Raw genomic sequence first — 18,668 nt, 5'->3', positions numbered from 1 at the left:
CTTCTCGTAGGCATTTGCCTTCCCAAAGTCCCTCATTAGTGCAATCAATATCACCAATCGCACTGAGGACATCAGATAATCTATACATTCCTCTTCCTACAGTGCTGCAGTAAAAAAATGCAAGTGGGGAGGAGTGAAGATGCCCTTCACACAGTTCATTTGTGCCATTTTAACTTTAATTTATCTTAGTTTAACAATGAGTACATATTTGTTTAGCACATGTCTCCCTAGAGATAGCAGAATGTGCATTCTATTATAGTCTATTTTAGCAGGTACCTGTTTTTCAGTTTCTTTCTTTACATTAATCACAAGTACAATAAATATTGATCATAAAATAATAAGGAAATATTTTTTATCCTTTGATGACATTTGTTCTCAATGACTATATACTGTATACACTTTTATGTTTATAAAATCAAGGTTGACCTTTATGGTTTTCTTTATCCAAAACAAGACCAAATTTTGGATGGTTCCTAAAAACATTTATATAAAACTTACATCAGAGGAAAGAATTTTGGAATTACCAGAAAGGTATCTAACTACTACGTTATCAATTCTCATTCTCCATTGATCTCCAGGATCAAATTTGTGTGCAATAAGTAGCTTTCTGTTAAAAAAATATGTCAGTATCAGTTGTGAGCCAAGTGAATTAGAATTGAGATATAATAGGAAAAGGTACATGCTTAAAGGACTAGCCACATCACATGTAAAACATACGAAATGGGCACCAAAACATGTATTGATGTTTGTAAAGGCCCAAGAAGTTACCAAGGAAACTGAAAACCGAGAGAGACAGAAAGAAGGGTGAAGAGGATCCAAAGGGCCACCTCACTTTAGTGAATCTTCTGCATATCTCCCTGTTAAATAGTGACTTTCAGTGATTTAATCTTCTTTCAAGCATGCACAAAATTTATGAAGCATGCTAAAGATCAACACCTTTGGCCTTATATATATATATAACGAGCTGCCAGGGACCTAAAAAATATTTTGTTGTAATGAGATTCTGTATTTGTCACTGTAGTGCTTTCTTTAACTTGCGTCCAGGCATTTGTAATCATTTCAATAGCTTCATTCAAGTTAATTTTAATCTTCTACTGTCTACAAATTATGCTGACGAGAATTTTTCACAGCATTTCCTTGCCATAATACACTTTAAGGGTGCGAATGACGTCCAAATCCAATGGCTGAAGCACTGCTGTGAAATTGGGTTGGAGGAATTCAATGCGAAAATAATCTGCTTGTTGAAGCATGTTGTGAGCATCACAGTTATCAATCAGAAGCTGAATCATCCTTTTCTTCTTCTTCATATTGTGAGGTTTCTGAACTCTTTTAGGATCCCTCACCCCACTCCTCACCCAATGGGAACGACACACTGAAGTGCGTCCCGAAATGAGATTGCCGCGTCTGTGGAAGATTGTCCGTTGCCGGGGCAGGGCAACAGCAGGGTCACAGCGCTGCAGTGAAGCGCCACAAAAGCAAATCATAAAAGATTGGGGTTGCACTATAAGTCCCTGTCTTGCACCCCAAAACATGAGGCTTAGTGTCAATACTTTAACAAAACCAGCTTTATTCAGCTTGAAACAGGAACAGTACGGTTATTTATTGTAGCGTGATCTGCCACATTCCTATAACCAGATACAGCAGTCAGACAGGGTCGTGGCCAGGTTAGTAGCCAAGTAATCATTTACCCTGCATTTACAATGTTCCTTGCATCACTCATTGGGATCTTTTCTGTTTGCTTCGGTGAAGAGCCGTAGCAGGGCCGTGAGCCTGCTCTTGCTCCGGCAATTGATAGTCTTCCACACACATGGTGATCGCACTTTGGGATGCTCTTCGGCATGTTGTCCAGGTAGGGGAGGTCCCAAGAGAGTTAGAAACCTCACATTTTCTTTAATGAGTGCCGCATTAATAGGAATGTTTCTTGAACAAGCATCACTGAACCACATAAAAACTTCTTTTTCGTTGTCTTCAAATGCAGCAGTTTGCATATGTTTGGATTTTTCTTCTTTTTTTGCTCAGTCTTTGAAGAAAGTTGACAGTGTCAAAAGTGAAATTCCGAATTCACTGGCAACGTCTTTTTTCGTTTTGCCGCAATCGAGAGCTGCAAAAATGTTAAGATTTTTTTTTTTAATATGAACTGTTATCATTTTTTCGTGTCTGCCATTTCCATATGAGGGTGACAATGAGTTAAATTCCAATGGATGTTTTTCAAATGTTGATGAGCAATAAACAAAAGGTATCACTGAAAACCACCGAAAACAAAAACAGAAAAAAAAAAAAAAAACAGTATGAGTAAAGTTCGAAGAAAGAAAAAAAAATGACAGTGTTTCTGTTTGTGGATTGTGTACAACTGTGCTGTGACCACAGAACTAACTGCTCTGTGGATGTTTCATTCAGGCATTTCAAGGTCTTGTGCACTTCGTTCTAACTAAAGTATCTGCTGAATGTATTTTATAGTAACGAGATTTCTATAGACTCGTGTCATGTGGGGAAACTGTCGGGACCATAAAAATATTTTGTTGTAATGAAAATTTCATTGTAAAGATATTTGTTGTAATGGAATTTTACCTGTATGTAATATAGATAGTCTATACTGTACAGTATGCATATAAAGGTACTTGATTTGTAACAGAAAATTACTTTTGCTTAAACTTCCTTTCATCTTAATTACTGTTGTCTTATCTCAGAACTGTTCGAATTTTCTAAAGCTGAAAATATATCCATCTACACTTTCAATTATTTTTGAACCTGCTTATTCCAATTATAAGGTCACAGAGAATCAAAGGCTTTCCACACATCATCAAAAGCAAGGCGAGTACAACCATAGACAGGATGTCAGAACCACTACTTCTTTCACCTACACCAGCCCACCAGGATATTATGCCTATGACATATGTCTTTGGAAAACTTAACAAAATACAGACTCAACACAGACAGTCACTGGAGTGAAATATTGAGCTAAGCATCCTTGAATAATGACATAGCAGCAGTACTAACCACAAATTGTTTTCAATTTTGCCAAAAACTGCATTATTTGAGGGAGACAAGATGGTTCAGTGGTGAGAACTGCTGCATCCCAAAACCAGTATCCTAGATTTGAATGCCTCGCCTTATTGTTGTCTTTGTGGAGTCAACACGTGTTTTCTTCCAGGTACTGTGGTTTCCCTTTCACATGCCCAAAGATGTGTGTCAGATTATTTATCAATTCCATAAGTCAACACTGCAAGGAACAAATAGAGACTATGCAGTTAAAGCTTTCGTGTAGGTTTGGACATCTCCCATGTGAGCATGTTTTACTTCACTTTTTACCTCATAAAGTATTAAGCAACTCTTGCTTTAGAAGAATCTTTTTTCCATTGTAGCAAAGGTATATCTGTGTTTATGACATGGCCCCTGGTTTACTTAGCATGTTTCATTACGCAAGCACTGTATGTAAAATTTATGCAGTGTTGTTTTCTTTTCCTCACAAAAATGAAGCAAAGATGAAAGTGGCTTTCATAAACTGGATATAAAGAACAGCACTCACTCCATGATTTGACTGATAACAGTTCATTCCCCAATTACAATAAAAAAGCAGCCAATTTCAGACAAGCACATTTGCAAAATAATGCCTCAAATCCTGCCTGTTATTTAATGTTACAATGCAATGGTTATTGCAGTCATGCATACTTTGTTCATATTTAACTTACATTGTAAAATGCAACATTGATTCAGATGGACTCAATATTTCATAAAAAGGAGACATTTATTTCACAATAGGGGAGGCTAACAGTAAGAATCACTTCAAAAACACATGCAAAACAATAAACAACAATAAGTCTCACTGAGCCTAGCTTTACTGGCATCAGTATCCCTGACAAGTTCAACTGATTTTCCATTAGCTTCTACCTTTCCTTACCTGTTCTCTATCTCTGCCTCTTTCTTCTTCCATGCAAGGTATTCCATCCACCCATTATCCAACCCGCTATATCCTAACTACAGGGTCATAGGTTTCTGCTGGAGCCAATCCCAGCCAACACAGGGCGTAAGGTAAGAAAAAATCCTGGGCTGAGCGCCAGCTCACCACAGAGCACACACACCCACACACCAAGCACACACTAGGGACAATTTAGGATCACCAATGCACCTAACCTGCATGCCTTTGGACTGTGTGAGGAAACCAGAGCACCCAGAGGAAAACCACGCAGACACGTGGAGAACATGCAAACTCCACACAGAAGCAAACCCAGGTCTCCTAACTGCGAGTCAGCAGTGCTACCACTGCACCACCATGCCGCCCTAGATATTAATATTCTTTTTTTTGTTTTTTTTCTTTGTTGTAGCTCTAATGCCATCTGGGCACATAGATTTATATTCCATCCCGGGGAAATTTCTTTTGGGGTCAGAGTTTGCCTTATAAAATCTAGGAGCCTGCCTCTGCCAGAACCTGTATCTGTCTCTTACGGATCTAGACCAGGAGTGCTCACGTCCAGTCCTTGAACTCCACAGTGGCTGCAGGTTTTTATTTTAACCAAATTTTTAATTAGAACTCATCTATTTACTATTAAAGCAATGTTTTTTGGACTTCATTTTAGTTAACGTATTTGTTATGATTCAGAACCTTTAATTGCCTGTTATAGTTTTAAAATGTTGCATTTAGGTTTTAATTGTTACCTGTTTTCGTAACCAGACATCAGTTAATAATGAGGTGCAAATGATAAAGAAACCACCAGCTCTCCATCTAACGTCTTTCTGTCCTTCTGTATATGCATTATGAACTATGTGTGTTAGTAAAAAGATTCAAAATAAATGAAAGAGGAGGGAAGGAGCAAGAAGTACAAATCTGTTCCGGACCACAAAAATATGGAAAATGTACTCAGAAAATGAAAAATCTACAATTTGACTTGGAAAAATTAAAGTATTAACAAGCTATTGTGAGATGTGGCCGACTTGTCATCCCGGCCAATACCCCCAGGCCGCCAGATGGAGCCCTCCCTGCAGTATGGAGGTGCCCCGAAGACCAGCAGGGAGTCATAGACTATGTAGTTTTTATACAACACCCTGCTGGATACCACAGGGGCTGCAAGAGGGAGCTGCAGGGAGGACCAAACTTATTTGTGCCCTATGACCCGGAAGATCGTCAAAGGAAGAACGACAGGCTTCCGGGGTGAAGAAAAGAACTTTTACCTGACCCGGAAGTGATACAGGATCACATGGACTGGGGATTGGGAACACTTCCGGGTCAGGATATATAAAAGGACTGCGGGAGCTCCCAGACGGAGAGCTGAGCTGGGTGGAAGGGTGGCAACGCGTCTGGGAGTTGGAGGATTGGATTATTGTGTTTATTATTGGTATTGTATGAGCACAGTGGAGGAGAGGGTGCTTTGTGCACTGTGGCGAATTAATAAAGTAAACTATTGGACTTTTACCTGGTATCTGGAGTCGTGGACAGGGGTTCAAGGGAGCAAGAGCGCCCCCAATCTGTCACACTATATAATTAAATACCAAGTTTCATTATCCTCTAGGTCTGACCTCTAATTTCAAAACTGGCTGGAATGAAAACCTGCAGCCACTTGCAAACCTCCACAGCAAGAGTTCGGTACCACTGATCTAGACATCTGGCACAGTTTGGGTCTATTGACCTTCTTCTAAATAAGACTCCGGTAATTCTCTCACAGACTTATAGGTAACCCTGAAGATGTGAAGTCAGTGTGGTGACCCTTAAGCTAAGACTTCCAAGGCACAGAATGAACCAGATTTGGTCCTATTAATTTTTTTAGGCCATAAAATGAGATGTGCACCTCTATGGATTGATTCTCATGTCATTCTGAGCATTTTGTTTCACTTTATTACTCTTTCCACAAGTCTCTGACCTGAGATTTAATTTATCTATTGCTGTGGGCTTTTTGTTGTCCCATTATCTAGTAATCTCTAAAGACGTACAAAAAATATTTTATCATCATCGACCCACTCCCCTGTACATCACCCTAATTTTATTAAATGAAACTCCTTATTTCAATATAGGTTTCAAAGGGCACATGTGACCAGACCCTTTCTTGGAAGATCTGGATGAAGTACTATTACAGGGGACACTTACAACACACATCCATATGTACACATATTTTGTTGGCAAGTACAGAGGTGCCAGTCAACCTAACATGCATATCATTAGGAAATGAGAAAAAAACTCATTTTGATTTACTAACATTTGGCTGCCACTGTGTCATCTCTCAAAAATATTCTTCATTTGCATGAAAAAAAAAACAACCAACCTGCTGCCTTTATAAAAATCTCTCATGTTATTCTGGCATTCAGTGCAAATATCCACTCATTCTGATTAGCTGAATTGTTATGATTACTACCATTGATACAAAAAATATTCTGGAGGAAATGAAGATATTATTGCCAAAAAGGATAAATGTAACATTTTATTTTTCTGAATGACAAATACCTAGGCAGGCATTAAGTGTGCTTGTAAAATTACTTTAATTGGAGATCCATTTGCAAGGCACCATGGTGTTTCACTAAGTAGCCCATTTAAATGGGGCTACACAGGAGAAATAAAAAAAAAACACACACACATGCAGTGTATATACTGTATATAAATCCTTAAATTATTTGGATAAGTAGACTACCACAAAAAATATTTAATCTTTCCTGAGCATATATTATGATGGGACAGCCTTAACACTGAGCTGAATGCTGGAACACACATCTCATAAACACAAAACAGATGTTTCTTACAGAGAAATTGTTTCCGAGACTATAATTCAGGAGTTTTAAACTGAATTACGTGGCATATTCAGTATCCAGCAAGCAGAATTTCGAAAGTGAAATGAAGCATCTCCACACATTTTTTAATAAGGGGGTGAGAAGAAAGGCTTTGGTATAAAAACAGATCTTTGTACTGCAGTGGGGAAGACTAGAGAAGCAGTAAATGTAAACATTGAATGAGGCCTGGCATATAAAAGTATGATAAAACTTGATCCATCTCTGTAGATAAGACCACAACAGTCTTACAACTCACCACCAAAATGAAAAGCAGATTTGTATTTTGCTGCATTATCAGTGGTGCAGTCAAACTTTACATTTAAAATATAATGTAAAGAATAACAAATTCACAATAGTGGGTTCACAAGAAGTGAGAGCTGGCAGACTTCTATGCTGTGGTATAGTGACAAAATGATGTTAATGTTTTTTAAATTCCATTGTCAGGATCGATACATGTTTAACATTATCTTTGCATGTCTGGAACATTTTTTAACGTTGAGATTCCTTGTTATTTATTTTTCTTAATGGTTATTATTATTTTTGTTGTATTCCTGATGACATCATCTGCATTTGTGCTGCACTTGCGTCTGGGGATGCTTTATTGTTGTGACATATGCGCTAATGAGTAACATGGGAAATACCAGCCTTGTAAGAGTGAGGGGTGTCGAATGCTACCTAATTTTGAATATAACTAAAGAAAAGGCTAGTCTTCACTAAGGTAATAAATATAATTCTAATAATAGCTGATTTACAACTTTAGTTTTGTCCCTGTATGGAAGTTAACACAATCGATCGAACCCTGCGTGTGTTTGGTTTCTAATTCAGTGTAATGTTTCCAAATCTCTACTCCTCAATCACAAAAAGGTAAGAAACTAACAGCAAGTATTAGTCATGATGTGCATGTAAGTTACAGGTAAAATGCCTGTAGAAAACTGAGCCATAACCATGAGAAAACCTTTACAGAAAAAAAAACATGATGGCTGTTAAAATATCGGCATATAGGGTGTAAACTGAAATACTTTCTTTAAAAAACGTCACATAATCAAAACTGCAGCTGCACTTCAGAAAGATGTCATTTGTTATAGTGGGGGAGCAAAATTAATAGACTGAGACTCTGGCATACAGCAAAAAGAGCTTCACCAAAAATGTTTGCTTGAATAGGCAGGATAAAAACACACTGCTAGCAATGATTCCACGATGTATCACAGTCCTAAGTCTGCTTTTAACAATGGCAGTTTTGTATGACACAAATGCTTACTAGTTTATCATCACTTAAATCTTTAATTTCTCTTTTTAGATATTAACGTTGAATACAATTAAAATTTGCAAAAAATGCTGCATATGAAAAGGAAGATCAAACACAAGTAGACATACATGTTGGAATGCCAACAACTGTTCTATCGCTGTTGGGAGTCTATTACACATGAGATTTACATGAAGAAAGGCAACAAAAAGTTTGTTCTTACCATTTTATTTAATAACTTCATAAATGCCTTGCAATAATTGTTAATGCACAACCATATATATATATGGTATGCACCCAAGAAGTAAAAAAAGTCATTGACGTTATTGTGAAAGTATTTCTTTGGAACATTTATGTTCATTTATCAGGTTTGTTTTGTTGAACAAACAAGAAACAAAAAATGTTAATTACCAGAATGGCTACCAAACTGGCACTTCTATGGAGTGATGCTATACTCTGGTAACATATAATCAGACTGCATACTGTTACATTAAACAATACATGTAAACAACTGCTTACATTAAACCAACATGTTTACCTGAGCATTCTTATCAAATCTGAGTCTCCAAACCCAAATATTTTATTATTGTCATCTAGCAGAAAGCGATTTAGGGAATGTGCCTCTAAGCATTAACAGAATAGTGTCAATGCTAAAGTAAGGCCAGGTTTAGTGAGCAAAAGACAACAACCATTCAGACATTTAAAACACACATTTAAAGCACATATTTTAAACAGATATATCTAGAAATTAATTTCCATAAAATATCTGAAATGCCTTTTTAAAACTATTTACTTGCTGAGTATTGCATACAAGTCAAGATTATAAAAAAATGACTATAATTCTTGCCCAGCCAAGATCCACATAAATTGCATTTCATCTGGAGAACAAATAACACAATTTGACCCAAAGGGGGATTCTGCATTGAATGAATCTCTTAAATTGAACATTTAAATCATTCAAATATGTACAAACAAAAAGAGTGGAAGACTGCTAGAAATATGCTACTGACAGTACAAATTGTTTTTTAAATATGACACCTTAATGGCTAAAGTGTACTATATTCAGCAGGAACTGTTCCCTTTAAACTACAGAAAAAGCACTTAAAAAGTGTGGGCTTTTGACATGTTTCTAGAAATAAACACTGGAACAGACCATCATTTCAGCTGTCAATGGTTTTATCAAGTGAATCCCTTCAAAGATAATCAGAACAACATGGCTATTCAGCAGTGATTTGGTTAGCATTAATGTTATCCAAAAGATAAGCATAAAAGCTTTGCAAATTAAAGAGTCTAAAAAGGCACCTTTTGGCGAAATATATACACAGCAAAAAGAAATGAAAGAAAAACAAACCAGCAGAAAAAAAAAATAATTCCCTATCAGTTAATCTCCAGTCATTTTATAGTGCCTTGCCTCAAAATGCTGCCTGAATTGCTGTGGGGGATGGGATGTGAGATTTATGTATAAACTTAACCCTAATGTTCAGGTTTATAAGATTGAAGTACTATATAACTATACACTGAGCATGTAATCAAATCAGAATTAAATGCAATCATTTGAATATGCATGAAAACTAAGTTACATAACAGGGTAAAAGATGTGTTTTTAGTTATATACTAGCAGCTCTGTATAAAAAGTGTTTGGGCCAAAATGCACGTTTTCATTAAAATACACTCATGGATGAATTATCTATGAGAGGCAGAAGGAGAGAGAGACATTTGAGCTGTAGCATTAGTCATGCACATACCTCAATGTTCCAAAACAGAAATGTTTGACAATAAATTTTGCACATTTCTACTCTATTTCTGAAAAGATTCATTTGTTTTGTTGTAACAATAAAATCCTTTGAAATCTCCAAATTCTTTTCTATGAAATTGCAGAATTGTAACTAGTGATAACACAAAGGGTCAAAAAAGAATAGAATGAAGAAGAATGTTTAAGGAATTCTTCCCTTATTGACTTATTCCTTGCCTCTTCCATAATGTCTAAATAACATCTAATAATAATTGATTCCAAGGAGCAAACTATCCAGTCTGCAAGAGGTATCAACAAACAATATTTAGAATATAAAAGTTAATTGAATTACTCAAAAAGTGCCATAACTGCTGATTTGTTTCACCTTCAACTCAATTTTGTTTACAATATTTAATATATTTATTGCTTAGATGCTTACACAATGAGCTTATCCAAAAGACTGGAATAGTTATAAGAAAACTATCTACTGTGGAGATGTATGCATAGAAGAACCATATATGCTGTCAACACTACTACCCCCTCCATGCAGCCTAAAATTAGTGAGCTCAGAAAACTGCATGGCTAGCTTAACCTTCTAAATGATCAGCATTCAATCCAGTTACTTTATTTGCTTTCCTGTCATCAATTTAACCATCATGAATTAGGTACCTGTTAAAGATCATACATATGAAATATTTGCATTACTATTTAAATGTATCTATCTATCTATCTATCTATCTATCTATCTATCTATCTATCTATCTATCTATCTATCTATCTATCTACATGGACACAAAATACAATTGAAAATACATTTATATAATAATAACAAATATTTTTGGGCTTGAAAAATTAGTAATATATTTCTCTTGAAAAGATGAGATCTCTCAGTTCTCAAAAAAAAAGCACTAGCTGTAGTAGAGTGCTAAGTATTGTTTACCTGTCAGTTGGCATTGATTAATCTTGTGTTCAGTAAGATCGCTCACTGACTCGAACACCTGGAGGCAGCTGTCACAGCTGTGCAAAGCTTCCTCCTCTATCTCCTCCCCCTCCTCGAGAGCAGCAAGCTGTTTCTTTAAATCACCTGGTTCTCCATCCTCCACTTTCTTTCCTAGTTTGGAATCCGAATCTGAAAAATTATCAAAAACAGGGTGTAACTCAGTGAGCAACAAACTGAAAGATTTATGTTCTTAACAGCCATGACATATAAAAGAAGTATCAAGTAGTGGTGTTATACAAAAGCAGAAGCTGAAGTAACAAAAATTCAGTTTTCTCAAATGACTTTATAGAGTTGAACCAAACAGAGTAAATATGGAATGGATAAACCTACAGTATACAGAGCATATTTAAACTGCACACAGAAAAGAATGGAAATTACTCAACAAGCAAAAAAGACTCCAGTCGTTTTGTTAATTTATCTATTTTACAAATAATTAGAATTGCACTCTTCTTCTAAAGTGACATATTTATTTTCCATGTGTCCAAGTTCCAATATACACACATTGCTGTAACCAGAAGGATCACATTTTAAGTATTATTGTAGTTTCAGACACTGGCTGATCTTGTCAAACCACCCACTGTATAAGACACGTATAACTAGTTGTATGATAGCAAAGCTTTAAGTCATGAATGTGTTTTAGAGTGATAAGCAACTTAGGTACAAATGTTGGAGACTAGAGAGGAAATGAGAAAAAAAATGGATAGAAGTAAAAAATTATTTCTTCACAAAAATTGTTTTTAATATCTGTAAAGTAGAATTGACTGCATACCTATGGTAGATCACAATGCTGGTAAGTCTTAACATTTTAATGCACTGTATCCTTTCAAACATGGTTCAGTATACAGCTTTGTATATTTTTCATAGGGCCTCACACTTTGCCACTAGGAATAAGTGTGCAAACTTCAAAATCCAGAGTAAAATATTTCTTTTCAGATAAAAACACAGTAATAATGGATAAGGGATATGGATTTATATTCCATTTCTTCCTAACAATACCATGTTAGAAGTATTTTCATTGGTAAATCTATGCGCTACCAATATCCAAACATCTATCCACATTCACTGTTTTCTCTCACTTGTGCAAATTTAAGTCAATGAGAAAGAACTTTAACTTGGATAGATGTCAGCTAAATTGATATTATGTACACATCAGATAACTGAAAGTACTTTTATAACTGAAAATTCAATCTGAGACATAAGAGCAATGGAGTTACGCTTAGAACAGGCAGTTATTACTCTTTCCTAACTCAAACATCCGCTGCAAATGGGTCAGCAGGGTTCCCTATTAAATACAGCTGAACATTTGCGGAAGTGTAATTAGATATCTCACCGTCAACTTAATTTCTGAGATTTCTGAGAAATTACTGTTGAGATAGTATTGACGCCTATCAAGGATATCTAAATTTGTCAGTAGTCCAAAGAAATATTTTTGCTGTAGCAGAACACATTTCTGTTTTGGAATTTGTTCCCCCTGGTGCTATATGTGATTTTAGAATGCTATACACAATATTGGCATACTATGAATAACCCTTTGCACCACATGTTGCTGGAAAAATAGTTTAGCTTTCGAAATTTCCTACCTACTGTATATCCTCGATGTTATATTGAGCGAGTAGACAAGAGATTTGTAAAGATGTGCACTTTTTTCCTGAAATCATGAATATTACAACATAATGTAAAAAGAAAAGAAAGCATATGACTGTAGAAGAATCAACAAAGAGCTAGTTGTTCCTCAATTTTAGTATACAGATGTGAGTAACATTAATGTGAGTAGCAGAAATGTTCTCTAGCACATGGAGTTTATACAGCTAGCTACACCTGTGAAACTAATAAACAAAGGCATGCATGCCTTAAATGGCACTTATGGACTATAAAGTACAACTGTAGCAGTATGTGTAGTGTTGGTGGCCCTTACTTTAGCAAGATTAATCCCTTATTACATGTTCTTTAAAACACCTATTGTCTACCAACTGAACTTCTTGTGTTGGGTGGAAGACGCAGTATCCATGACATTAATTAACAACTTATTTAAATGTAAAGTAGCATACTGTCTTGGTTGCAAAACATGAATAGTGGATTGCAGGTTTCTGGAAACAACATGGCAGATGGCAATTTTAACTTTCTTCTTGCTTATGAAAAATATATCAAATGAATTTCATGGCTGCTATTCCTGCACTATTACCAAAGTGGTTAAGTACAAAACCTTCTATAGCTGTCACAATCACTTTAAGGTAATTTCTTATTGGTATTGTTACTTTTATCTTAGTTCATTTTTATCATCATTTTTAAGACTGTCTGGACTGGGGCCATTTTCTTCATGTGCACCACCACTGTCTATATTATAAATAGCAAAATACCCGCGCTTCGCAGCGGCGAAGAACTGCCTTAAAATTTTTATTAAGAAGAAAAATAAACCTTTGTAAACTGAGGGAAAAGATACCAATAATTATTTGTTAAGGATCTCTTTGTATACCACATTGTTAGTTCGGCCCTCCGGTTGTAATATGACCAAGCTGTACGCTGAGCTTACTCTTCAGCATGCAACGTACAGTTGGCCATGTGAAAAGTAATCTTGTCTGAAATCTCACAGCTTGGATTGCTGCTGTCATAATCGGTTTGAGTTTCATAGTTTGTTTCAATTACGACAGTATTTGCAGGACTTGTGTTGAAGTGACATTCGGCATCTGTCAAGCGTTGTAAGCATAAACCTGTTTTCATCGATAACTTCACATCCAGCTTTTCAGAGTTTAAACATTCATAAACATCAAAGTGTCCACTACTCAAATTGTCAGCTGTGAATCTAAGATGTTTAAGAGGCATTGGCAGTTGTCGAAAGGTGTAAAATATTTGTCCATTTCAGTACACTTGAAAGCGACAACCGAACAATTCAGCGGTAGCCATCAACTCACATGCAGAACCATAGGTGAAGGGCTTAAGCATTTCACTCTTATAGTGCTCCTGTGTAGTATAATTATCTCCTGTACCGTCATCAGTCCACACCTTGAACCTGTCCCAGTCATTCAATACATAAGACACAATGTTCCTCCGGATAAGGCAGGTGCCATCTCCGGGCATGGAAACCACTCGGTAAGTGACAGTTCTTTGATCGATGGTGATCACCTCGACAGACATGTTAATGGGGGAACGGTTGGAATGATAAAGGACATGGGTACCTGACCAATGTAAAGTAAGTCTAAAATACCTACACAATAACTATAATCGTAATAAACGAACAATAAAACAGTGGAGAAGCTGTGGATTAAATAAAAAGGCTGTAGTTATCAGCAAGGATACGTGAATCCTGTGGCGAAGCAAGGAACGGAATGTAGAGACCAGAGCGACAGATGGTCCTATATAAGCAGGCAGCCAACAATGTGGGAGGCATTGGGATGGGGGACCCAACGCCGCCTCACACGGTGACCGAGCTGCAGGCTATGGATGTATATATGTACGTAAGTAGGATTCAGTTAGCGTTGGGAACCCGCATACCAAATTTCATGAAGATGAGCCCATAAGTAACAAAGACCGTTGGAAAGTTCAATATGGCGGCTGACAGTGGCATCATACCACGAAATAAGTACGTACATCGGTTTTGGTTAGCGCAGGGAAGCTGCCTACCAAATTTCGTGAAGATGGGGCCATAAATAAGAAAGTTCAACATGGCGAACGTTGTCGATCGTTATGACCGTTACAGGTAGAATTTCAAAATGAAGCCTGCTTAACTTTTGTAAGTAAGCTGTAAGGAATGAGCCTGCCAAATTTCAGCCTTCTACCTACACGGGAAGTTGGAGAATTAGTGACGTTGGAAAGTTCAATATGGCGGCCGACAGTGGCGTCATACCACCGAAATAAGTACATACATTGGTTTTGGTTAGTGCAGGGAAGCCGCCTACCAAATTTAGTGAAGATGGGGCCATAAATAAGAATGTTCAACATGGCGGATGTTGTCGACCGTTACGACCTATTAACTATTGTAAGTAAGCTGTAAGGAATGAGCCTGCCAAATTTCAGCCTTCTACCAACATGGGAAGTTGGAGAATTAGTGACGTTGGAAAGTTCAATATGGCGGCCGACAGTGGCATCATACCACCGAAATAAGTATGTACATCGGTTTCGGTTAGTGCAGGGAAGCCACCTACCAAATTTCGTGAAAATGGGGCCATAAATAACAAAGTTCAACATGGCGGACGTTGTTGACCGTTATGACCGTTATGTGTAGAATTTCGAAATGAAACCTGCCTAACTTTTGTAAGTAAGCTGTAAGGAATAAGCCTGCCAAATTTCAGCCTTCTACCTACACGGGAAGTTGGAGAATTACTGATGAGTGAGTCAGTGAGTGAGTGAGTGAGTGAGTCAGTCAGTGAGGGCTTTGCCGTTTATTAGTATAGATTCTTGACACATAGCCATTATAAAATTTGGTGGCACACTCCATCAGTATCATATCTTTGGACCTGTTTAATTAGAACTTTCATGAAGATTACAAACAGAAAGTGCAATAGGGAGTTAAGAACTTCTGGCACCACTTACTGACAAAGATGTTGGTTTTTGTTTTGAATTTTTACACTCAAACCGATTTTCTTTGGAATTTTTGACCCCTTTTTACCTCGCAATGTTGCCTTTGATTTTTTCATAAGAATATTTTCATTTTCTTGTCTTTACTCAACAGTTTAAGTCATTGGGCTTGCCAGTTACTAATTCAGAAATTGAGTATCAGCCTTTGCTGTGTCTGTTACTTTGCAATGATGGTGGTGCTCCTAGAGATAACAAAGAGTCTATCCTATCCAAAGTAAGGAAGTTTTTTTAGTCATTAATTCAAAATGGTGGTAATGTAAGCAACAGACCCTGGTTTGATACCCTTTTGCGGGATTAACAATGAAAGGTGTCTTTCTCAGTTACAATATTACCATATGCACTTAAGGTATTAAAATGTTACATATATTCACACACTTCCAAATCCAGTGAGTCCAGTTCATATATGTAATGGGCTGAAGCCTCTCCTAGCAGTATTGGGGCATAGTAGGAGTGAACCCTAGACTGGGTGCCAATTATTATTAAAAAAAAAACAAAACAAAATGCACCGCTGTATTAATATGCAAGGAAATATTTCAGAAGTGGTCTCTTGCCATAACCAATTGTAAACTTCAATCAGAGAACAGTTGGTTCTGAAAGTTAAAAATGCACTCCAGTTCCAAAGCGGAAAAGCCACAAAATATTTTAATAAACCTTATAAACAGATGGAGTAGTTTAAAATATCAAATTTTTTGCTGAGCTTTTACTGGTTGCCTCCAGTTAATTTTTCAAAAACAGGAAAGGAATATAAAGAACAGAACAACCTTAGCAATGAGTCACTTTTTTTTTTTCCTCCTTGTGATTATTCAACAGCATAATGTGTTTTGGCCACATCTGCAAAGTGACATCAGAAAGGTTCTTCCAAAGGAAACTTTAACTTGAGCTTGAGGCCTAACGTCAACATTAAGTTCAGGACCAGGCCTACTTAAACCTTCTTCCAACACAATTAAATTTCACCCCACAGGTGCTACAAAAGAAATGGCTGTCTGGTTACACATGGATTTACTTATATTTTTGTTAGCCACACCTGTGAAACTAATGGGAAGAGGCTTACATGCCAGAGAGGGCACTTACGGACTATAAAGTATAACTATAGTTTAAGGAAGGCATCCTCCAGCATCAAACATCAGAAGCTTCTGAAAATGGGATATATTAATACAGTATAACTTGACATAAACACAGTGGTGTCTATTTTAATTGGTTCAGAAACTGCAGATGTGTTCAAGGGCGGTATTTTTTTAAGAGCAGGCATTCATTTAGATAAAATGTAATCCTCTGCAAGCACTAATACGATGGCCACAATGTTGTCTGACTTTGGTTTAAAACTGAAAAATGGCAGGCCTGCTGCTATGAAAGGTAATATCAGAAATGATTGAGAAACAAATGTCTTAAAACAACATTATTAGCCGTGCACACTTTCCAACGAGACACGGACATGACCATTATCATCTCCACAAAGACTTTGCTTGCTGGAACAACACAGTTTGAATCCAACCTGAAAACTCCAGACTGTGCCGCTCATCTAACTGTTGAAGAGTTAAAACAACATGCATACTGACCTGATCTTGTCAAGTTTGCGCAATAGCAACAGCAGGTCCTGAAAATTCTCTTCCAAAAGTTTAATATTTTATTTTTAATAGGGGTCTTTGTCTAGCACACACATTTGAGCAGCAGTCTCTTCAATGATCCTCATAATGGCTTCACATCCAAATCAAACCCTGCTGAAGGTAGCCATTTTTGTTTTAAATCAATCTGCCCTATAAAATTTGTGACATTCTTAGGGACTGTCTTTTTATAGTATACAAGTGTACATTAGACATTTTAAATCAGATCAGTTTATTTATCAGATCAAATCAGTCTGAAGAGTTTTGTCTTTTTTCAATAAATATTTCTTCATGTAGTACTCTGCATCACTGTCTGGTTTAGAAACTCTCTGGTTAAGTGTCTCTGACTGTAAGGTCCTACAACAGATAGTACGCACATTGGAAAAGATCACTGAGACCTCTCTGACATGCATTTAAGACATCTTTATAAAGTGTTGCATCTGTAAAGGATACAGCATTATGAAGGACGGCTCCAAACCCTCAACACTGTTTCTTTGTCTCACTTCCGTCTGTCAGAAGGTATGGTAGCATCTGGACCAGTTCAGCCACTTCTGCAACAGCTTCTACCCCTTGGCTATCTGGACTCTGAACACTGTGCTTCCCCCCTGCCCTCAGATCTGCTCATAATAGCTTCTTTATATGCAGTACATTTGTTAAACTTGTTATTACTGTTATTTTTTTGTGATTATATATTTATGACAATTTTAAATTATTACTATCTATTCACTTACTTTTTATTTATTTATTACATTTACATTACATTTATTTATTTGGCTGATGCCTTTATCCAAAGCAGCTTATAACATTTATGATACAAATGGTTACATTTTTTTGGGTTTTCTAATTGGAGCACAGGCAGATCAAGTGACTTGCTCGTGGTCACACGGTGTCAGTAGTGGGTTTTGAAGTCCAAAGACTTAACCACTACACCATGCCTAGTTATTTATTTATATTATTGTACAGCACAGTTCTTTACCTGTTTTGTATTTGTCCTCTCTTTATTTATATGTTGCACTGTAATCCTGGGAAGTGTTATTTTGTGCCACTGTATATTGCGATACTGTGTATGGACGTTATGACAATAAAGCCCTTTCACTTAACTTGACATTATGTTAAACCATAATGATAATGCCCTTTACAAAACATCTAACAACAATCCTGCACTGAAGAATAAAACAGCATTGATTTTATTTTCAGATAAATGAATACATGGACTACTTTAGGCAATACAATAAAGTTATAGGGAATATGTAGTCATCCATCCATTTTCCAACCCGTTGAATCTGAACACAGGGTCACAGGGGTCTGCTGGAGCCAATCCCAGTCAACACAGGGCGCAGGGCAGAAACCAGTGGGAAGAAAGCAGAGTACCCGGAGGAAACCCATGCAGACATGGAGAGAACATGCAAACTCCACGTAGGGAGGACCCGGGAAGTGAACCCGGGTCTCCTAACTGCGATGCAGCAGCGCTATCACTGCGCCACCGTGCCATCTGTAGTCATCTATCTGCTGTCAAATTCACTTAGTTAATTTCAGAGCCACAGAGAACAGCCTAATTTAGAAGTAGCAGGCACAAAGCAGAGATCAACCCTGGATGTGGGCACATACACAAGCCTTTATGCTCATTCGTATAAAGCCAATTAACCTACTGTAACCTATAGCAACATTTGTACTTTGGCAAAGCATACAATGAAAACTGGAGGATATGCAAACTCTGCATAGAGAAAAAGTGGTCCAAGATTCAAATCCAGAACCATTGAGGAGTGAGGC

At 37.0% G+C, this 18,668-nt stretch overlaps 1 protein-coding gene across 8 annotated transcripts in view; it reads right to left on the bottom strand.

Moving 5' to 3' along the window:
• The window catches only part of LOC120530306 (zinc finger protein 521), a 504,246-nt gene that overhangs the window by 424,948 nt on the left and 60,630 nt on the right, over positions 1-18,668 (bottom strand). For all 8 annotated transcript variants that reach the window (XM_039754698.1, XM_039754696.1, XM_039754700.1 and 5 more), the window contains one exon: positions 10,666-10,854. Coding sequence is in view for 2 of the 8 variants with exons in the window: in XM_039754702.1 (XP_039610636.1) it covers positions 10,666-10,854 (189 nt within the window). In the remaining 6 variants the exon portion in view is untranslated. The remainder of the gene's footprint in view (positions 1-10,665; positions 10,855-18,668) is intronic.

The sequence above is a fragment of the Polypterus senegalus genome, chromosome 5 (assembly GCF_016835505.1).
Source record: "Polypterus senegalus isolate Bchr_013 chromosome 5, ASM1683550v1, whole genome shotgun sequence".
Taxonomy (NCBI): Eukaryota; Metazoa; Chordata; class Cladistia; order Polypteriformes; family Polypteridae; genus Polypterus; species Polypterus senegalus.
This window is presented reverse-complemented; position numbering and strand designations above follow the sequence as displayed.